Source organism: Dysidea avara, chromosome 10 (assembly GCF_963678975.1).
Source record: "Dysidea avara chromosome 10, odDysAvar1.4, whole genome shotgun sequence".
Taxonomy (NCBI): Eukaryota; Metazoa; Porifera; class Demospongiae; order Dictyoceratida; family Dysideidae; genus Dysidea; species Dysidea avara.
Window position 1 is genome coordinate 20450163 of NC_089281.1, and position 21100 is coordinate 20471262.

General features: G+C 38.9%; 1 protein-coding gene across 1 annotated transcript in view; it reads right to left on the bottom strand.

Annotated features, from left to right (window-relative positions):
* The window catches only part of LOC136236972 (uncharacterized), a 42652-nt gene that overhangs the window by 9877 nt on the left and 11675 nt on the right, over positions 1–21100 (bottom strand). Inside the window, exons 3-6 of the mRNA XM_066027208.1 lie at positions 7586–7649; positions 7272–7541; positions 6932–7224; positions 307–449 (exon numbers count right to left, since the gene is read on the bottom strand). Coding sequence (XP_065883280.1) covers positions 307–449; positions 6932–7224; positions 7272–7467 — 632 coding nt within the window. The 5' untranslated portion in view covers positions 7468–7541; positions 7586–7649. The remainder of the gene's footprint in view (positions 1–306; positions 450–6931; positions 7225–7271; positions 7542–7585; positions 7650–21100) is intronic.

A 21100-nucleotide genomic window follows, 5' to 3' on the forward strand; every position in this document is an offset into this window, starting at 1 on the left:
TGGAAGCAAAGACTACTGTATAGAAAAATGTTAGGTATGAAAAATAACTGTTGTATAAACGTAAAAAAGTGTGTTTTGAAAATATCATGTTTGTGTCCACGTCCGTGTCCGCCTTTTCCAACTACCCTGAAGTTCTGGGCTTGTCCAATTTTGTCCCCCAAACTAGCCTGCAAGCTAAAAATATTGGAGTCTGTGGCTTGCCTGAGATGTTAACTGATTATATACCTATGCATACATTATGTACAGCTGTTTAAATCAAACTATATTAGGAACATGTTCTGATAATAAACTACACACATCACCTACCTAGTGTCAGTGACAGTGTCAGGTAATGACAAGTCTGACTGAAGAATATTAGTCACTTGTGGTAGTACTGATGATGACTGTAAACTGGACATGTGAGGAACTGTACCATCAGTAGATGATGAGGTAACCTCTCTGTTGTGTTGCTACAACAAAGACAAAAGCATGAAACATAAAAACTTGACACTCTGCTATTTTATACAAACAGAATCTAAACTCAGATTGTTTGCCAGTTTATTGCAACCAGCTACCAGTAGCTAATATGAACCTTCAAATACACATGGAGATGTACAAGAAGAGGGTGGTTACGTTTAGAGGTGCTTAGCACATAAAAAGTTACTGGAGGGATGGGTTCATGAGAAATGCATCTTAACACTGATATTGCAGCACCTATGGAACAAAGCTTTAAAAGCTTTAAACCTTCAAAACCTTGTATCTACACCCATCACTTGTGATCATTAATAACTAACATGACATAATCAACAAAGTTTCAGTGATTAAACTTTGACCTTCATCCCATCCCTATTATATTATGTACCACTCTACATGGGAAGTTCAAAGGCACCGCCAGTGTCATAATTTGTATATTGCACTGCTGCAGACCGCAGCGAGTGCATTATAACTTATAACGCACTGGTTTCGGTTTTGTAGACCACAACGAGTGCATTATAAGTTATAGTGCACCGACCGCAGTGCAATATACAGATATTGCACTGACCGTGGTTTTGTGCAGCATAGCACAGGTGCCGGTGGCGAAGACCACTACGACACCTCACCTAATAGGTGGAAAGACACTTCACAGATCATTCGAATTCTTTTATATCCTGACATGTAAAGGTCGATTTGTGGGCCATAACGTCACCAATACGTATAATGTTTACAAGCAGCCAATGGCGATCGAAAAAGCCAACATGGGTGTCCACAACTCTAGTCTACATATATATAAACGTACTTATACACCTTAATAATCTGGTGTCATCTTAGCCCAGATTAAACTGTAGTCCACTTCGACAATGACTCAATAAAACAAATATATTCTAAATAATACTAACCTTTACGTTCGATTGTGGTAACCAGTTTTGTCATGCCACCAGATTCAAGTTTAGCCAGTGTGAATAGTAAGAATTAGACTAGTATCGTTTAGTAGTTATGTTTTGTTTACTTAAACCGTCTATTTAGCTGCTTTTTTTCGCTCGAGAAAATCACTATGGCGATTAGTCTGGTGCTTAGTCTATATGGCACACTGGCATGCTGAGCACTACATGATGAGAGTCGAACAGCGAATGCAGGTTAGTGATATAACCCATAGCGTACTAGCTTTCAATATCTCAGGTGGCTGCAGTACTGCAGGGGGAACGTCATCGCAACGTCCAGCTTGGTTACCCACAATTGATGTTAGAAACCTGGCCTTTATAAGTGTTACAGTTGTCTTGTGAGACTCTCCCCACCTATTAGGTGAGTAGTACATAACAGTTATACAACGTGCACTCGTGCTCTGCCTGTATAAACGCACTTGCCTTCGGGCCTAACGGCCCTCAGGCTCGTGCGTTTATATCAGGCAGAGCACTCGTGGCCATTGTATAACTATATAATGTATAAGGCTTTACAAACCAATCAAATCACACAACAGGAAAACAGATAGCTATACTATTATGGAGCCATTATGGTCCCATAATCTGTCTAGGCTTCAATCATGGTCCCCCTCCATTCTAAAGTTCTATCCACTCAGTGCAAAATTTACCAATGATAATTTTTATAATTATTCAAACAGGTTGGTTGTGTATGTATATGTTAAAGTATAGCCGCGAGTGCTACATGAAAAAATAAAGTACGAGGTGCTTGGCCAAGTGTTTTATTTTTCATATAGCACGAGCAAGGCTATGCTTTAAATGATTTATGGAACTTTCTAGTCGTGTAGCTTCACCATACACTAGGACTTGTAATTAACACGCGTTGCACAAACTATTAGTAGCCTGAATGCACACAAACTAGTTTAACAAAGTAGCTCACACGTAGTTCACCATAGTTTGGCATGGAAGACGTTCATTGTGTATTTTGGCAGGTTTTGCTCGCAACCCACAATCGATTCTATTGTGAGTCACATGGCGAAATATTTCTGTGATATCTCCAGGACTTGTCTGTTTACATTAACAAATGTAACAGCAATGTTACCTTCTCCCAACCATCATCGAAGCATTTAGGTATGTCTATTAAAGCAATCCAGTGGTAGAACTCGTATTGGCTGGGGTGAATGATGACTCAGCGCAGCGAGGCTATCAGCCTTCACTGGTGTGGGTGATTAGTTGTACTGGCGTGAGCCCCGCAGACTATTAGCCTGCACTAAGGCACGTGGGCAACTGTGCTTTATTGCCCACAAAGAGTGCTTTATTGCACCACAAAGAGTGCTTTATTGCACCACAAAGAGTGCTTTATTGAATGAATAAAGCACTCTTTGCGATGCACTCTTTGTGGTCATGAAGCACTGCTGGCCGGCTGAAAGTGTACTTTATGAATTTAAAGTACACTTTTTCCTTTGATCTCGCCCACGCAATTGTAACGTTCTATAAATAGTAATAATCTTCAGCAGCTAACTGCAAGAAATATGACTTGTATATCATAGTGAATATCTCTACTTCGGCATTAATATAGCATCTTTAAACAGGGTGTAGGACCATGTGTCGTAAAGACCTTTAGCACTTGTGCTGTAAAGCCTTAATAAATAAGAATTATAACCACAAGTAAAAATAAGTAGGGATTTTCCAACATGTATAGCTCTGATCTTGTCTCTTGTTTCACTACTTTTTAGAACATAAAATTACTAGAAGCAGCAACATGGGACAACTAAAACTGCACCTAGTTTTATCAATAATTCAGCAGAAATTATTGAAACAATGTAGTATAATGACTGGTAACTAATGAAGAATTACTCCTTCTTAGCAGCTTGGCAGAGGTCATATTTGTCAGGACCATAATATGCAGTGATAGTATTGTAATCGTTGTAGGCTATCAGTTTATATTATTAAGTTATCAGAGTGTATTCACTGCTGCATGACAGTCAGTATATTGGCTTGGCCTTTGAAGAGTTAAATTAATAATACTCATTCTTGCACTACTACAGTTACATCCCTGTGCTTCACCGTGATGCATGTCAGTTTATTCCGATAGCTGGCACTAAAATTCATGGATCAGTGGGTGTGTAAAGAATGGGAATTTCATGGTAATACCATTAGTGATGTGCAGAATATACTTTTTATAATTAATTTTGCAATGAAAAAATTCTCTTGGAGCAAAATCTAAAACACTGCCATTATAGATCAAGCAAGATAGCAGTAACTTAGTGATAGTTAGACACCGGTGACTTATTGAGTTTAAAAACCTGATGTGATGTTATTGAAGTATAGCCAAGGTAATTATTTACATCACCAATAGTTTTTAAATCCTTGAAGATGCCATATTATGAGTATGTAAGTGTTTTAGATAAAGGAACACATGCTGTTACCAGCTACCTACAAACTTCCAACAGTGCATTTCCAGTGGGCTCATGAAGACTATGATGCATAACTCGTTTAAACCCTTCCACATTGCCAAACTGTATAATCACATGTGATCCAATTTGGGTCAGATCCCAGGGATGTATTTCCAGGGGTTCCAGAAACTCCTTTGAAATCTGAACTGGTAGGCTTGCAGCAGGAGCACCAAACCATCATAGTTTGGCTGCACAAACACACTGTACAAAAATAATGGGAATAGAAGCAGTGTATTAGGAAACTTGCTCAAAAAGGGATTAAGGGAGAACAAGAGTGTGAAAGTAAAATGAAGATTGAGATACTCTGACCCTCAACACCACCACACTATTTTCGTACAACCATTTTAATTCTGTAATCTTGCATCTGGTGTTGTAAAGCAATAATAAATAAAACTCTAACAAAGCAGTCAGATACAAAACTACCCTAACAGAACATTCATAAATTGAATGGGTATAAAGAAAAAACTAGTTTGAACCTTGAAACATTTAGTAAAATTTTTTAGGAGAATTTGGATATTTGGATCACTACAGTACTCCTGACCAGCCATAAACCATAATTGATAGGACTTAAAGGAACTAGGAAACTAAGCATACCGTAGAGTCGGGTCATGAGCTTATAATTTTCGGAGAAAACTTTCACTAAAAATAATACTATCTGTTAGGTGCATACGCCTAATTAAAAATTATGGTGTGTTTAACATAGAATCACTACACTGTAATAGAGTACTTCATGGTCACCACACCAGTATATAAGGATATTTGACTCCATTTCTGAATGAAATCCTTTGTGATGAACAAGAATATGTAGAAGACTGATGATATGCTGTATACATAGAGAAGGGAGAGAAGACGTAAGCACTCAAGGAGACATTAATTTCCAGCTTTTCTTCCTGTGCATAGCTTTGTCACATGTAAGCGTCATATTGGGCCATGTGTACTTATCAGCCATGGTTAATCACAAGAAATATGCATGCACTTAACAAATAATATGAACTTAATAGACACATGCGTTTAACAACCTGATTCCATGGTATTATATTGAAAAAGCAAATTTAAAAGGGTAGTAATTAGAAGAGCATAAACTAGTAAACTTTGCAACATCTTAATGTACAAATGTGTCAAAGGCTGGGGCTCACCTCCAGACCGCTGCATCAGTCTCACCACAAAATCTGGAAACCACCTTGGAAAACCCTGGATATGCCCCTGGACCTAGATACAAAGTGAATGAGACCTGGATGACTCAGACAAAATGTGACCCAGTCGGCCTGGATGACCTGACCTGGTTTCAACACTGGGTGTTACTGTAGAGAGTGCTCATATAATTTCAGGACACTCCTTCCTCAACGATTCAAGAGGTCACAGCAAGCCATGGAGCGTGACAACAGTATGTAAACTCTACCAAGGTAAACTCAGTTGATGAATATGTACACAGATCTGTGAGTTGAAAGGTCAATAGAATGATGTGAAGAGTCTATAGAATGGTGCAAAAACTAAAAAGAAATTATTCAGCTTCTATACAACTACAACAATAGTTTAATACTCATTGAACAGCCAAAGGAAACATCCACGAAGTATTGCAATCTCTTTGCTACACATGGTACGCTTTGCTTAGTGTTTATCAATGTGTCAAAAAATTGTCCAAGAGCTGGCTAATTGCATAACTAAATCTCATTGTAAAGTGTCCTATAAGTAAAGTATCCTACCAGTAAGATACCGCTAGGAGGTTTCTTTAACTCCGTAAACACATACCATTTGTCTAACCATGATAAAATGCTCACTAAAGTGGTACCTTGATCTTCAACTTTCAGTTTTATGCTGTAACAATGAATTTACAATTGCAAAAGAAATATACGTATGTAATTTCCTCTATTTCTTGTAATTGCTATGAGTACAATTTCAGGAATACTAAGTGACTTACGAAAAAGAATTTCCAGAAAGAATTAGGACTTTAAAACTACAAAATATCCTGTCACATGTTATATTTCATTCTCTATCACCTAATGTACCACTTTAGCGTGGGCGTTCAAAGGCACCAGTCGGTGTTTAACTTGCATATTGCCCGGGCAATATCATCGGAAAGCGGTTTGCCGATACCCAGCCAGTTCAAAGAATCGATGCGCTTTGACTCGTTGTATTGAGCGACATAGAGCTTCGTATTGTGGGACTCGTTTTGGTAGTAGTTGCTAAGCTTAGTACATAGGCTAAGATAGACTAGTTGGTTGTTACTAAAGGATAATGAAGGTATAAAATATTTGTTTGGGCGATTGTGGATGCATATTTCTAGCCACTGCGTATCAGCTTTTTGAACAGACCATGGAACAGCAAAGCTACTACTGCTACATTGAAATAGGTTATTAACTTACAGTCCTAAACACTTAACTTAATATAATAACTTACTTACTGTCCCAATAGCAAAGTTAGTTGGCTTAACTTAGTACAAAAATGATAACAATATAAACTCAATCCCACAATTGCAAGTTTTCTAACATAGCGTGTTGAAGCATAGTAACGTATTAATGATGTTTTAACGTATGGACAACGTTTTGATGGCTATTAGCCCACGCTTTTAAAACCACGATCGATTTTCAGATGCTACTGTATAAAACAAACAGGATGAGTTCTCATTAGTTCTTTCACCTATTAGGTGAGTGCGCCCCAAGTGATATATATCACTTATACCACGGCCGCTTGGGATTTTGCTGACATATACACCCGCAGCCCGAGGGCCGCATATCAGCAAAATCCCTCGCAGCCGTGGTATAACTATTAAATCTGGCACCAGTTTTACAACAGTATGATGCAAAATTCCTGTATTGTTTAATGAAGCCTAACACTTAATCTTGCTGCCACCATACATAAACCACCTATTCAATTATGTACACAGTTAAGACTAAAATTAAACATGTGGGCATCATATGCTAATCATTCACACTGCATAAGCATAAGTTGGTAAACGTTGTGCACGTAAACAACACTTATAAAAGCTAAATGCAAGAAATTGTATCAAACACATTCTAGATTCTATTATTTTATACCTTTTACACACAAAACAGATATTCTTGTATAGGTGGATATACATAGCTACTGTAATGCTATCACTACCTGTGCGGCTGATGATGATGCTGAGACAACATTTGAACGTCTAAAAGGTGACGTCTGCTGGTTACTGTGTAGTAGATATGGATTGACACAAGATGGTGGTCTCATTAGAGGATGTAGCCATGACTGTTGATGTATCATTTGATGATACAGTGCACTTTGATTTACTAAGAAATGTTGATCTTCAAAATGTTGTTGTCCTGAAGTAGACTCAGCAGAAATCAGTTGACCAGTTCCAGCACTAATTGAGCTCCCAGCACTAGACGAATTAACTTCAGGAATTACATTAAGACCTTCTAAAATGAAATAAAGTGATCAAATCCGCATTACATTAAGCTATCACCTTGACTGTGCTGTTGTAGATGTGATGGGTATGGTGGATACACAGGATACCCAACTTGTGAATGTGGAGGTAGCCATGGTGGTGGAAACATCATTCGGTAATAATTATTTTGATGTTGGGGATGTTGAAATATTGGTGGATAAACTTGAGATTGAGGTGGTCCAACTGTTGGTAGCTGTGGATATCCAGTCATCATGAAGGGATACTGGTCCACTGGTTGTTGTGATGAATGAGTTTGATATTCACTAGTGGTGTGGTCTTCACTGGAAACTAATATAACACAATTAACACAGTACACAAAAGTAACCACAAACTTTGTTGTTATTGATGTTGTCGTGTGTTAGACATTTTACTTCAAATGCTCATATCTGATTATTCCTATCACAACACAATGAGGTGCCTTACTTCTCAATATGTAGTCAACACGCTATGTTACAATACGATAGTACTGTATAGTAGGGACCACAATGGAGTGGGTGTGGCCCATGAAAAAACATCACCCAAAAATCAGCCTCACTTTTCCTTGATGACAATGAGGCAGTATTGGTTAGTTAAAATAAAGCCTAAGTAAGACTTCAGATCAACTCAAAATGCTTTCAACAAGATGCAACTGAATTTTATTATTGTTAATTTATGACTGACTGAATAACTGACTGACTGACTGACTGACTGATTCCTTCAGACAAGTGTAACTTGATAATGGTTAAGGCTACAGGCTTAAATCTTTTACTGCTCAACGTCATTTCAGCCCGAGAGGTGCCTTTTGGCATACCGCAGTACGTACAATGCATTATTCATGGACTTACCAGTGTCCTCCTTTGTGTCCCATTCATCGGCAGTAGCACGTGATGGCTTCCCTTTGTAACAGAAATCATCTGTATTTTTCATAGTGGCTACTTTTATTGTAGAAGTAGTTCTTGATTCGTACTGCTGTGAAACGGGTTGAATACAGCTGACAACGAAGCATAATGGATACTTCACTTTTCAAACCACAACTGATATAACTGGGGTGCATCCAATCCTTTCTTTTGATGAGGTATGCATGGATTGCTGGGGTGTTTTTTGAACAGTTCTTGATTTGTAATGCTGTGTATTGGGTCTAACATAGCTGACAACGAAGCATACTGGATACTTCACTTTTCAGATGATAATTGATATAGCTGGGGTGCGGCACCATTTCTTTCACAGTATGTGTGGGTTCACCAGTCATAATAATATTATTTACAAAAAAAAGTTAACAAACAAGTACACAATAAAATTTGGAATTTTCATCTAGAGTAGGGACCATAGCACATTGATAGAAAGTATTGAAACAAGTTGGAGTAGTACACGATATTAAATCACAGTAAAACAATAAGAAGTATTATATCCCTACTATGCATTTCCGCTATGATACCTTGAGCACAGTAGGGATATAACACTTCTTATTGTTTTACTGTGATTTAATATCATGCACTACTCAAGCTTGTTTCAGTACTTTTTATCAATGTGCTATTGTCACTACTCTAGTTAAAAATTCCAAATTTCTTTTGTGCACTTGTAGCTAATACTAGTGTAAAGATAATTTTTTAAAATTATAACGGAGATCACTGAAAAGAAAACAAAAGAAAAAAAGAGTCAAACAAGTCAACACGTTAAGCCATTCTAGAACTAAAGTAGCTAATGTCTTAGTATCTAATGTCTTTGAGCAGGCTGTAGGACCAGGTGTCCTACAGACCTTCAGCACTTGTGCTGTAAAGCTTTAATAAATAATAATAAAACTATGGTAGAGCATAATCATTAAACCTTAATAATTGTTACACATAGATTTTCATTTGGATCAAAGGCTATGGTACATAGTGTACCCTGTTTCACTCTGATGGTAATACATACATACATCATTGGATATAATTATATTAGAAAAGAGTATGCTGCGATCACTGCTACACAATAATCTCATATTGGCCTTTGATATGTCTAAAATACAGTTACACCGGAGCAATTGCATCCATCATTCCTAACTTATCACAGTACTACCTATATTAGGGATCACAGAGGTTTGAACTTTTCTAGCCAAAAAGATCACCCAAAACCAGCTTCACAATACCATCCTTGGTTAGGTATAACCAAGCACATAAGTGCCTTCAGTATGATCCCAAGGCTTCTAATAGATTGTTACGAAATTTAAAAAAATATTCAATGGAACTAACTGCCTGCCTGCCTGATGCCTTCAGGTAAATGTAACTCAATAACAGCTGGCTTGATGTTTTCACTGTTTAATGTTGCTTCATACCGCGACATGCCTTTTGGCATACCGCAGTACATACAATGCACGCATCATGGATTTGCCTTTGTTCTACCTTTGTGTCCCATTTCTTTTTGCTGACAGCCCAATGTGTCAATTCGCGGTAGCACAATGCATGGCTTCATTTGTAAATGGGAATCATCTATATTTTTCGTGGTGACTGGATTGATTGCAGAGGCACTTCTAGTATGTTTGTATGCTGTATAACAGGCTGAACAAAACTGAAAGCAAAGTGTAATGGCCACTGCACTCTCAAGGGAGTAATTGATAGTTGAGGTGTGCAAATTGAAACACATTTTTATGTTGACTGGATTGATTGTAGAGGCGCTTCTTCTGCTGTTTTCATTTGTGGTACTGTGTAACAGGCTGAACATAGCTGAAAGAGAAGCGTAATGGCGAGACAGTAGCTGGGGTGTGCATTCAGATGAAAACATTAACTCTGGAACCATCCCTTCTTTTGATGCAATATGCATGTGGTTCACCAGTCATAATAAGCTTACAAAAAAGTAAACCAACAAGTATATCAAGGAAAATTTAGGAATTCAAATAGTGATCATAGAAAAATGTAGGGGAACAAGGGAGGTCACCTACAACCCAGATCTTCTGAAAACAATAACTGTCATACTATAGAATAAAGAATTGCATCCAGGAAAAATTAACTGATAATTTGTATATAGCAGTCATCTTTCTAACTAATCAAAATAAGAAGTAAGAGCATGTATTAAAATATTTGTGGTGCCAAATTGTCTGGGTTGACCTAATTACCTGGTCACCGTAGTTAATCAGGTATAGTTGTGCTTTATAGCAAGTTACATCACTTCTGTTTTCTCAACGCTACAAATTACATCATGCAGTAGGATATTGGTAGAACTGAAAAATCCTTCTCTAGTTGGCTCACCATTTATTAACAACATCCATGACAGATCCTGAGCTCTTAAACATGCCATATTGCAGCCTGTAAGTGCTGACAATGATAGCTAGTGTTGCCAGCTAAACTACTAATTGTAACTACCTACCAACTGCTGCCATTCCTTCAACTCTCCTTTTACCACTATAATGTTATGCTAGGTGGTGTGTAGTCTACCATTACTATACTGTGTACAGTATTAAGTGTAGCTGATGCTATATGCATGGTGTTTGCTACATATAGATTAATTGATTAATAAATTATCAGAAAATCAAAACTGAGAGTTAATCCTAACTTAAAATTCCTAAGTTTTCTTTTTACTTGTATATAGAACTTACAAGTACATTATATCCATTGAGTCTGAATAGAGATCTGTGTGTGTGACAATGCCAAGTGCTAGTTTTAATGGGTATGACATGCTCCATCATAGCTTTCTAGCATACAGACTTGTTTGACTCACGTTTCTTTTCGGGAGATCTCTATTTCTGTACAGTATTTTATTTTAAAACATATTTTTACACTATAGTATCTATACTATACATGACACAAGCACAGCATGCTTATAGTGAAACTAGACATGACTGGACTATGGAAAAGGAGGGAACACAAACTGTTCCAATTGTTTACAGTGATGTTTTAGCTATAACAGCAGCTGGTGATTACCTACCACCACAGCTACTCTATCAGGGAAAAACACCAAAACCAATTTCTTTTCCAGAAGGTTGGGATGTTGCTCTCAATGGATTTAGGAAGTCTGGAATTTTAGATGCCAATAAATTTTACATTTCAATAATTATTTTGGTATTAACTATTCCATCAATTGTTCATATGTAGAGACCTGACTGTCACCTGATTCTACTGATCATGAGACTAACAATGATCTAGAAATAATAAACAATGTAATACGGTGTCATAGGTCAACTGAACTTTGGATATATAATGCTGTACTCTAACTGTTTTAGTTGTAGTTGTAATACTGAGTCATAGTGAAAGATATGTTGAGTAAGGCTGTGAACTATTCCTTATCTAAGTTTGACTGCAAGGAAGGGGTCTTCTAAGCTACAGTGGAGGTCCTACCGAGATAGAGCAGCATCTAACAGCAAGAAGACACCAACCTGAAAGAAAGGTCAGGCTGTACTTTTAGCTTGTAGAGTCTAAAGCAAACTAGAGAGACTAGACTTATAAGACTTACCTGCCTTTGAAGAGGTAGAGAATAAGGAAAGAGTTCAAGGAGGATGGAGCAGGGAAAAACTGTTACCAGTGCTACCTCCTCTACCAGTATTACTAGTATTACAACTACCTTTCCCCTCACATCTAAGAGATTAAAACTGTGTCATATGCAACAACTTGCTAAGGGATTGGAACTACCAGCTTCAGCTACGGGGAGTGACCTACTAGTGATGATCTCTAGGAGACTATGTGAGTCAAGTCATGATCCTACAAATGTCCAAGTGGTGGTCACTAAGACGCAGGAAGGGGAGGAATTGTCTTTACAGGACATGGATTGTGTTTTCCTTCACCTTCCTGTCCCAAGGGAAGCATTGTTGAGAACATCACCAATAGCAGATCGTGAGATGTCAGTTCCATCCTTGATGACGGGCTCATCACTAGCATCACCAGCTCCAAGTGACGGTGAGACTGGTGAAGTGGTTTCTGGTGTGCTTACCTTTCAGGGGAAAGAGGACTTTTCTACAGAAGAGGAGCATGTAGAGGAAGTTCTCAAGCTCATGCAACAGGCATTGCTGGAGGAACAAGGTAAACTCAAGGAGTCACAGAAGAAAGTTGTACATTTAAAGACTGAGTTAGTACAACAACAACAAGTGGCGCTAGAAGCCCACAGGGAGTAGTGGAAATGGCTAAACAGAGTGAAATTCAGCACAAATTGATGACCTCACAGATAGAAGCCCCTAGAGAGGAGGTCAAACAAGGGAAGGAGAAGATAAGGCAGCTGTGGCAAACAAATTGCCAACAACTTGTATCCCATGACAATTCTATGTTTGAGAAGGAGAAGGAGATGCAACTCTTAACTGATAAACTACATAGAGTGGAAATAGAACTAGCCACATTGAAGGCTAAGGAATTAATCCTACCCGATCCTAGTGGAATCTCAGATAATCTGTTATTACCTACAAGAATAGGGCAACCTAGACTAGAAGTGGGAGTTAGTAATGAGCGGCAAATACATGGAGATGTCGCTTACCCATTTCAGCCAAGTTCTGCGGTTGTACTACCAGAGAGGTCTATAACAGGTACAGGACAGTTCCATGGATCTAACCAGCCTACAATGACAAGAACCTCAGGAATAACATGGGTAACAAATTCACGTATGTCACTTACTGATCCTTTGATTGCTAATAGGTCCGTCAGCTCTACAGGCTCAAACCTGATACCACCTTCCAGTTTACCAACACCCAGTGTAATTACTTATCTGGATAACAATCCACCAGTGTGCCGTCGTGGAAAAGCCCCACCTATTGATGAATTTAATGCAGAGAATAATCGCATTACGCTGGATGATTGGCTGCCAATACTTGAACGAGCTGCTACATGGAATGGATGGTCACAAGAGGAGACGTTGATGCAGCTAGCAGGAAATCTGAGAGGTCGGGCCTTACAAGAGTGGAAATTACTAGATTTTAAAGACAGAGCTACCTATCAGACTGCCATCAAAGCCCTAAGAGAACGATTAGACCCAGGTAATCAGACCTTAGCAGCATTGGATTTTCGTCATGCAAGTCAGAAATCTACCGAGACTGTGTCTGATTTTATAAGACGTCTAGAAGAAGTATTTCAGACAGCATTTGGGTGTGAGAAATTATCTACAGAGACAAGAGACATGTTACTGTATGGGCAACTACAAGAAGGTTTGTTGTACACCTTGATTGAGTCACCAACAGTATCTGGAACCCAGAATTACAGGGAATTGTGTATAGCAGCTAAGAAGGAGGAGAAGAGATTGGCTGAGCTGGAAAAGATGCAACAATATTTGAAAGATGCTGATCGACAGAGTGAATCTTTTGTCAAGGGATTAAAGCTAAAAAGCCAGGAAAGTGACAAGTCCAAAGGACCTTGGAATAAGTCCAAATCATCTGGTTACCGGAAGAATTTGAGGTGTTATCTGTGTGACAGTCCAAACCAATTAGCTCGAGATTGTAAGACTAGCAAGAGTACTAGTGAGAGTCAGGGGAGAAAAGCAATGCAGGAGAATACCAATGATACAGATGGTACAAACATGATTCGCACAAAGCCCAACTCCAGTAATAAAGGAAAGGAGTCCCGCTATGTAGAAGTCAAGCTAGAAGGAGTCCCTGCAACAGGACTAATAGATATGGGTTCAGACATAACTATTGTTCGAGCTGATTTGTTCTACCATATTGTTGAAAAGGCTGGATTAGACGCTAGTCAGCTAAAGCTGCCGGACCACAAAGCTTGTACCTATGACCAGAAGCCCATCAAGTTGGATGGACAGATGGACTTGACACTCAGCTTTGGTAAGGAAGAATTACAAGCTACTGTGTATGTAAAACTAGTAGCACCTGATACGTTATTATTATCTGAAGCTGTTTGTTGTCAGTTAGGTATAGTTAACTATCACCCTAGTGTGAAAGCTGTCCCTAGGTGCACTGCTGAAGCTGTATTCAGTTTAACAAATGTGGTATCAGATGATAAGAAGCCTAATGCTACCCAGGCACTGACCATTCATGATACAGCTGTAACTGAACCTGAGGTTAAGACAACAGAAGGGAAGGAGAAAACTGGAGAAAATAGTAAGAGACCTGGTGTTAAGTTTGTAGAAACTGTGCTGGCAAAGTTTCCAGCTAGACCTTTGGCAAAGAGATCATTAGGAAAACGATCTAAGCCAGGAAGACCACCTGTATTAAGAGATGCTCCAAGGGATTCTGGTGGAAATAAGTTGGATGGTAATGAAGACCAAAACACACACAATGCTCAACATAATTTGATATCTACCAGGAAGAAGCAAAAGCCTAGGAGAAGCAAGACTGCTACCAATAAGACTACAAGCGTTCATTGTCTCTACAACTTAAGGAGTGGACAGCCTGAAGGGCCCACTACTTATTTGACAATGCTCAGGACGAGCTTGATGAGGGAGGGGATGATGTAGAGACCTGACTGTCACCTGATTCTACTGATCATGAGACTAACAATGATCTAGAAATAATAAACAATGTAATATAGTGTCATAGGTCAACTGAACTTTGGATATATAATGCTGTACTCTAACTGTTTTAGTTGTAGTTGTAATACCGAGTCATAGTGAAAGATATGTTGAGTAAGGCTGTGAACTATTCCTTATCTAAGTTTGACTGCAAGGAAGGGGTCTTCTAAGCTACACATATATAGTTCATTGTGCATATAGTACTTGTATTTCTATAGCACTAGTATTTACATGTGACCAATCATATTTTAAGCTCAACCATTTGTATGGCTACTAAACATGTATACATGGAAATGTAGTCAAATTCAGTTTTCCATACAATCCACTAAATGTTGCCGCATCTTAGCTTGGTCGTAATTACTTGGTGGACACTTTTTGTCAGCCAAACAAATACAATTGGCAATTGCAAGCAGTCCGCAATCTTCATAACCAACTTGCTTTCCATCATTATTAATGGCCACCTTCACTTTTAGCTTACAGGTGATTTCTCAGCATACGTACATCCTTTTCTTTTTGTATCTCCTTCCTTGTGTCACTTCGCCCTTGTATATGCTGTAAAGTCTAATTATACAACCAAGTACTAAGAATAATACGAAACGCGGTTAAAATTATGTCATAAATAATAAATAAATAATTAATAATTAATGTTTGAGAAAACTACGAGGCCTAGAGACATAAACTAACCGGGGATCAATTCGCCTGTGAACGAAGGCACAAACGTATAATCGTTGTGCCCGTTCGTGCTGATGACTTGACCACACATGTAATTCTATATAACACCCAGTACCACACCCTTGTTAATTAAGATTGTGCGAAGGAGAAGATTAGCGAATGCCCGTGAAGTGACTTCAGGAGAGTGAGAGGCCACTTTACACGTAAACAAGAAGATTACAAGTAAGTTTTTATGTTTGTAACGTCTCAAGTCTCCACGCCAACTGCCAGTCACATAAAATTTAATTAATTAACAATAGCTACAAGAAACATTAAAACACATGCCACGCTCTTTACAACAAGTAAACAATCTTGTCTTGTGCAGCTGGCATGGCGAACTTCTTTTGTGTTGGTGTCAGGCAATTGAATACATGCTTAATCTTTTTTGCCTTCACCTGGCTTAGCTACTAGGTTTTGGCTGGCTTGGCTGTCTTCCTTTATCTGGTTCATCTGGCTTGCATACTCCTACAGTATTGTGTAGCTATCTCCTGCAAGTTGTGTATGCATAATTATAGTGTGTCACCCGTCACTGTGCCATTGCTACACCACTGATGAACCTTATTTAGCTCTAGTTGATGTTGATACTAAACTGTATATTGGCTAATAATTTTTATCTATTGATGTTGCCTATAATGTATTGCTGCATACAATACTGCAATAATGCATAGTTCTCTCCTGTACATTTTGTATACATAATTACATATACTGTGTACACATCATTGTGTGCCATTACCACACCATGGACTGGCACTTAGCTACTGGTGGCCTTTAGTTACGATGCCATTATTGTGTTGTATCTGTCACTACTGTGACATATTGAGTTGATTTGGGGATCGTGCCTTCACCACCTAATAGCCTCACCAGGGGGCTGTCACGTTGGTGTATGTACTTGGTTGTATATGACGCGGTCCTAGTTATACAACCAAGTAGTAAGAATAATACAAAATGCGGTTAAAATTACTTCATTAATAATGAATGAAATAAATAAATAAATAAATAATGTTTGAGAAAACTACAAGGCCTAAGGCTTCACACTCACCGGGAATAGAATCCATGTTGTATGAAGAGATAATCGTATAATGGGTGAATGTTTCCGTGGAGGTGATAGAAACGTACGATAATTCTATTTAATGCCAATCAAAACAGCACGTGATATACCCACTACTAATCGAGCAGATTCAAATGGCTATTTAGACGAGCGAACTACTGTTCAATTGTGCTTGAAAGTGTTGCCAGCTGGCACACTAAGTCTCAAGTCGCCATGCCAGCTGCCAGTGGATGCGCTCCATGTATCTATGGCTGCAGGACACCTGATGAATAGGTTTGACATGCCAACTGCACAAGGACAGGTATGTTTGTTTGTATTGTAATGTACATATGTCTTGTATTTTACTATATTTTTTCTGGCTTGCTAGGCTCTGGTTGGTTTGGTTGTCTGTTTGTACTAATGTATTGTAAGAGCGTGGTATGTTTTAAATGTTTTCTTGTATTATTGTACATTTTGCCTTTACCTAGCTTACTAGGCTCTGGCTGGCTTGGCTGTCTTCCTTTATCTGGTTCACCTGGCTTGTATACTCCTACAGTATTGTGCATCTCCTGTAGGTTATGTATGCATATACTGTGTACACATCACTGTGCCATTACCACACCAATGATGTACTAGCACTTTAGCTACTGGTGGCCTTTAGTTACGATGCCACTATTGTGTTGTATCTGTCACTACTTTGACATATTGAGTTGATTTGGGGATCGTGCCTTCACCACCTAATAGCCTCACCAGGGGGCTGTCACATTGGTGTATGTACTTGGTTGTATGTGACGTGGTCCTAGTAATAATAATAATAATAATAATAAGGTGTTATCATTGACTGCATCATATAGTGAGTCATATACAATGACTCTTGCTAAGGATTGTGGATGATACAATCCAGTGCATGGTTGGTACTGCAGTGCAAACTTTGCAAGAAGTTCTTTGCACACCTAGTGGACACACACACGCACACACACACACACACACACACACACGCGCGCGCGCACAAACAAACACACACACACATGCACGCACAAACGCACAACTCATACACAATATTAGCCTTCAGCTACCATGCTAACATGGTCATACCTACTCAGTGAACCAGTGCTGAAACACCTATGCTCTACTCAGGTGCTACGAGTCAGGTAACCCACAGGGGGCTGTATCATCACAGGTGACCAATACCGATACCAGTGGTATCAGATCGGATCAGTATCGGTAATATGAGGTACAGATACCACCAGTAGACACTTACCACTTTTATTAAACCATCTCTAGCTAAGTTTCCAGTAGATGGGCTAGCAAAGCAGCGAAAAAAGCCTTTGTTACTCTTTTCCAAGTATTGCTAAAGTATTGCTACAATTACCCCCATGTGTATTCTAATATATTAGAGCACATGAATCCCTTTGTAATTAAATGATAGTGCAGTTGTTTCTCAAAGAATAAATTTATGATTACTTGGCTTGCTTTTTCATGAAAGGTTTGGTTGTAAGGCTGTAACAAACATTGTAGAATTATCGGCCACCCACACAATTAATTAGAAAACTACCTCAAATCAAGAAATTAGTACTCCACAATGATGTTTATCATGTTTAGGCAATGAATATTGTAAAACTTGATTGAACTGAGATCAATCAAACTGAACAATTACCGTGATATTTTAATAGCTAGCTATGTATCACAACAGTAAAATTTCTATAATAAACTTGTCTAGGCTTCAATGCTTAGTATCAGTATCAGTATTGGTATCGGCAGATAATTTCAGTGCGAATACTCATATCGGAAGTATCAGTAAAAAGTGGTATCGGTCCATCTCTATTCACAAGTGAAGGTGTTTAGGCACCTGATGTCCCACCTGGACTTTCACCCACTGTGTGATAAATAGAGAGTTGGCATTTGCTTCCCTGGTTAACACCAGGTAAACATTGATGCTACAGGTAACCATTGATGCTACAGCTGGGTGGGCTGCTTTCCCAGTTGACACCAGGTCACCTGGATAGACTGGAATAATGTCAGTAAAGTTTATTGTTCAAGGAAACAACAACAACAGCATAACTGCATATCAAACCTTGAACTTTGGATTACCAGACTAGTGTTCTAGTCATTTGATATTGACAGGAAGAAAAATAATAATAATGTTCACTAGTACATCTGCAATTGTAGGTGACCTCCCTTGTTTCCCAACTTTTTTTCCCTATGATCCAAAATTCCTAATTTTGCCTTAAACTTGGTTGTTCACTTTTTTTGTAACATTATTATGACTGGTACATCCACGCATATCGCATCAAAAGAAAGGATGCTGCCAAAATTAATTTTTCATCTGAACACGTACCCCAGCTATCAAATACTGCTTCGAAAGTGCAGTGGCTATTATGCTTCACTTTCAGCTATATTCAGCCCGTTACACAGTGCTACAAACAAGAAGTGCCTCTGCAACAATCCAGTCACCACAAAAATACAACAATTCACGTGCCACCAACTATTAATTACTGCCTCGAAAGTGCAGCAGCCATTATGCTTCGCTGTCAGCTATTTTCAGCCCATTACACAGCATTACAAATGACAAATCACCTCTGCTATCAATCTAGTCACTATGGAAAATACTGAGATTGTTTATAAACGTACTGTAGGGAAGTCATGCATTGCACTACTGGGAATTGACACCTTGGGCTGTCAGTAAAAAGAAATAGGACACAAAGGAGGACGAAGGTAAGTCCATGATGCGTGCATTGTACGTACTGCAAAAGGCACATCTCGGGACGAAGCAACATTGAACAGTGAAAAAATCAAGCCCATAGCCTTAGCCGTTATCGAGTTACGTTGCAGGCAGGCAGGCAGGCAGGCAGGCAGGCAGGCAGGCAGGCAGGCAGGCAGGCAGGCAGGCAGGCAGGCAGGCAGGCAGGCAGGCAGGCAGGCAGGCAGGCAGGCAGGCAGGCAGGCAGGCAGGCAGGCAGGCAGGCAGGCAGGCAGGCAGGCAGGCAGGCAGGCAAGCAGGCAGTCAGAAGAATTGAATTTTTTAAATTCGCAAATTTATTGGAAGCCTTTAGGATCGTACTGAAGGCACTTTTGGGCTTGGTTATACCCAACCAATACTGTCAAGGTGCCAGGAAGGTATTGTAAAGCTCGTTTTTGGAAGATTTTTTGGCCAGAAAAACCTAAATGTTTATGATCCCTAATATACAGTACTACCATACTGTATGATGTGATTTTCAGGCATAAGTATCTCTGTGCTCCATTTTCCGAACAGAATGATACTTATGACACAAATGCCCTCCACCTTTGGCACCCCACATAACACATTTGTGCACAGATTTCCTAATGCATTCATGAAATACTATCCCGGCTTAGTTTGTTCATTTGTGACTAAATTTTGAAATTTAACTCTTATATACACAAAGGAAAATAAAGCACACTTTGATGGAAATATAGCACACTTTGGCATAGTATAGCCCATATTGGTGCATTGTCAATTCACAGAAAAACGTATTTTAATATTTTAAAGCATTGTAACTCATTAGCCTTGGCAACTATGGATGTTTCATCAGCAATGCATGACCTTTCAGAGCATTTGGTGGCCAATGTAATCCTAGTAGCACTATTTTAGATACATTTTTCACAAGTGTTACTGTATCACGAGTCCTCAAAAGTGGGTGGAGAGTGGGGGTGGTGGGTGAGCAACAGACAGACTACAAAATAGACAAGGGTGGTAGTTGAAGGCACAAGACCACAAAAACAGCCTGTTAGAGGTAGGAAACAGACCGGAACCTCACAAAAGACATATACCACACATTCAGGACCCTGTAAAGATACCTGGTGCAGTTATACAAGATGCTAGAGCAGTGGCGTAGCCAGACCTTCAGGAATGGGTGGAAAAACTCACCCACATTTCAGCCCATGCAATTAACTAGCACAAAATACGAGTCCATCCTTAGTTGATTCTAGCTACATACATTTGGTTTAAAAACTGTTCAAAAGTGCATAAATGTATCTAGCTAGCTAATAATACACTACACGACTGTTCCTGCTGCTAATTTCACTAGTCTAATGCACCTGCATGAATGATATAGAAGCTAGAAATGAAAACTAACTTATTACACCTCCTTGTCTTGTTCTCCTGTACTTGTACACAACTCTTTATACTCCAGCCTGACTCTTAAGATAGTTGTATGGCTTAATTCAGTCACCACTGAATCTTTTTAATATCTCCAAACGACTTGTCCATCACCAGAGAGTTTAATTTTCATCTATCACTTTTGGATAGCAAAACCTCGCCAACAGCAGAATCCGTGCTGCTACTCACAACTCAGTATTCTGGATGTGAAAAATAGACTTGATCCCTTCTTCCTCGTGTTCCTCCCTACCCACCTAAAATTTACATCACGTGATGCTATGCACTAAATGGAAAACATCTAAATTACTCAGATCACGTGATGTAATTATTGAGCTTATCTCAATGAGCCTTATCCACAATGACGTTTTATGACATCACGAAATAAAAATGGCTGCGATAGTTGGGGGACTGTTATTCAGGCACCTATGGTTAACTGACAGGTACGGTTATAAAGTAACAAAAGCTATTGTAAATGCACGCAGTTTAGAAAAAAATTGAAACGCGACTAAATTCGTTTATTGTAATGTCTTATATAAAACTTGACTGTATGAACCTGTTGTTTAGAACTTGATATCTTCTTTCCTGGCTGAAATATGAGCAATTAAA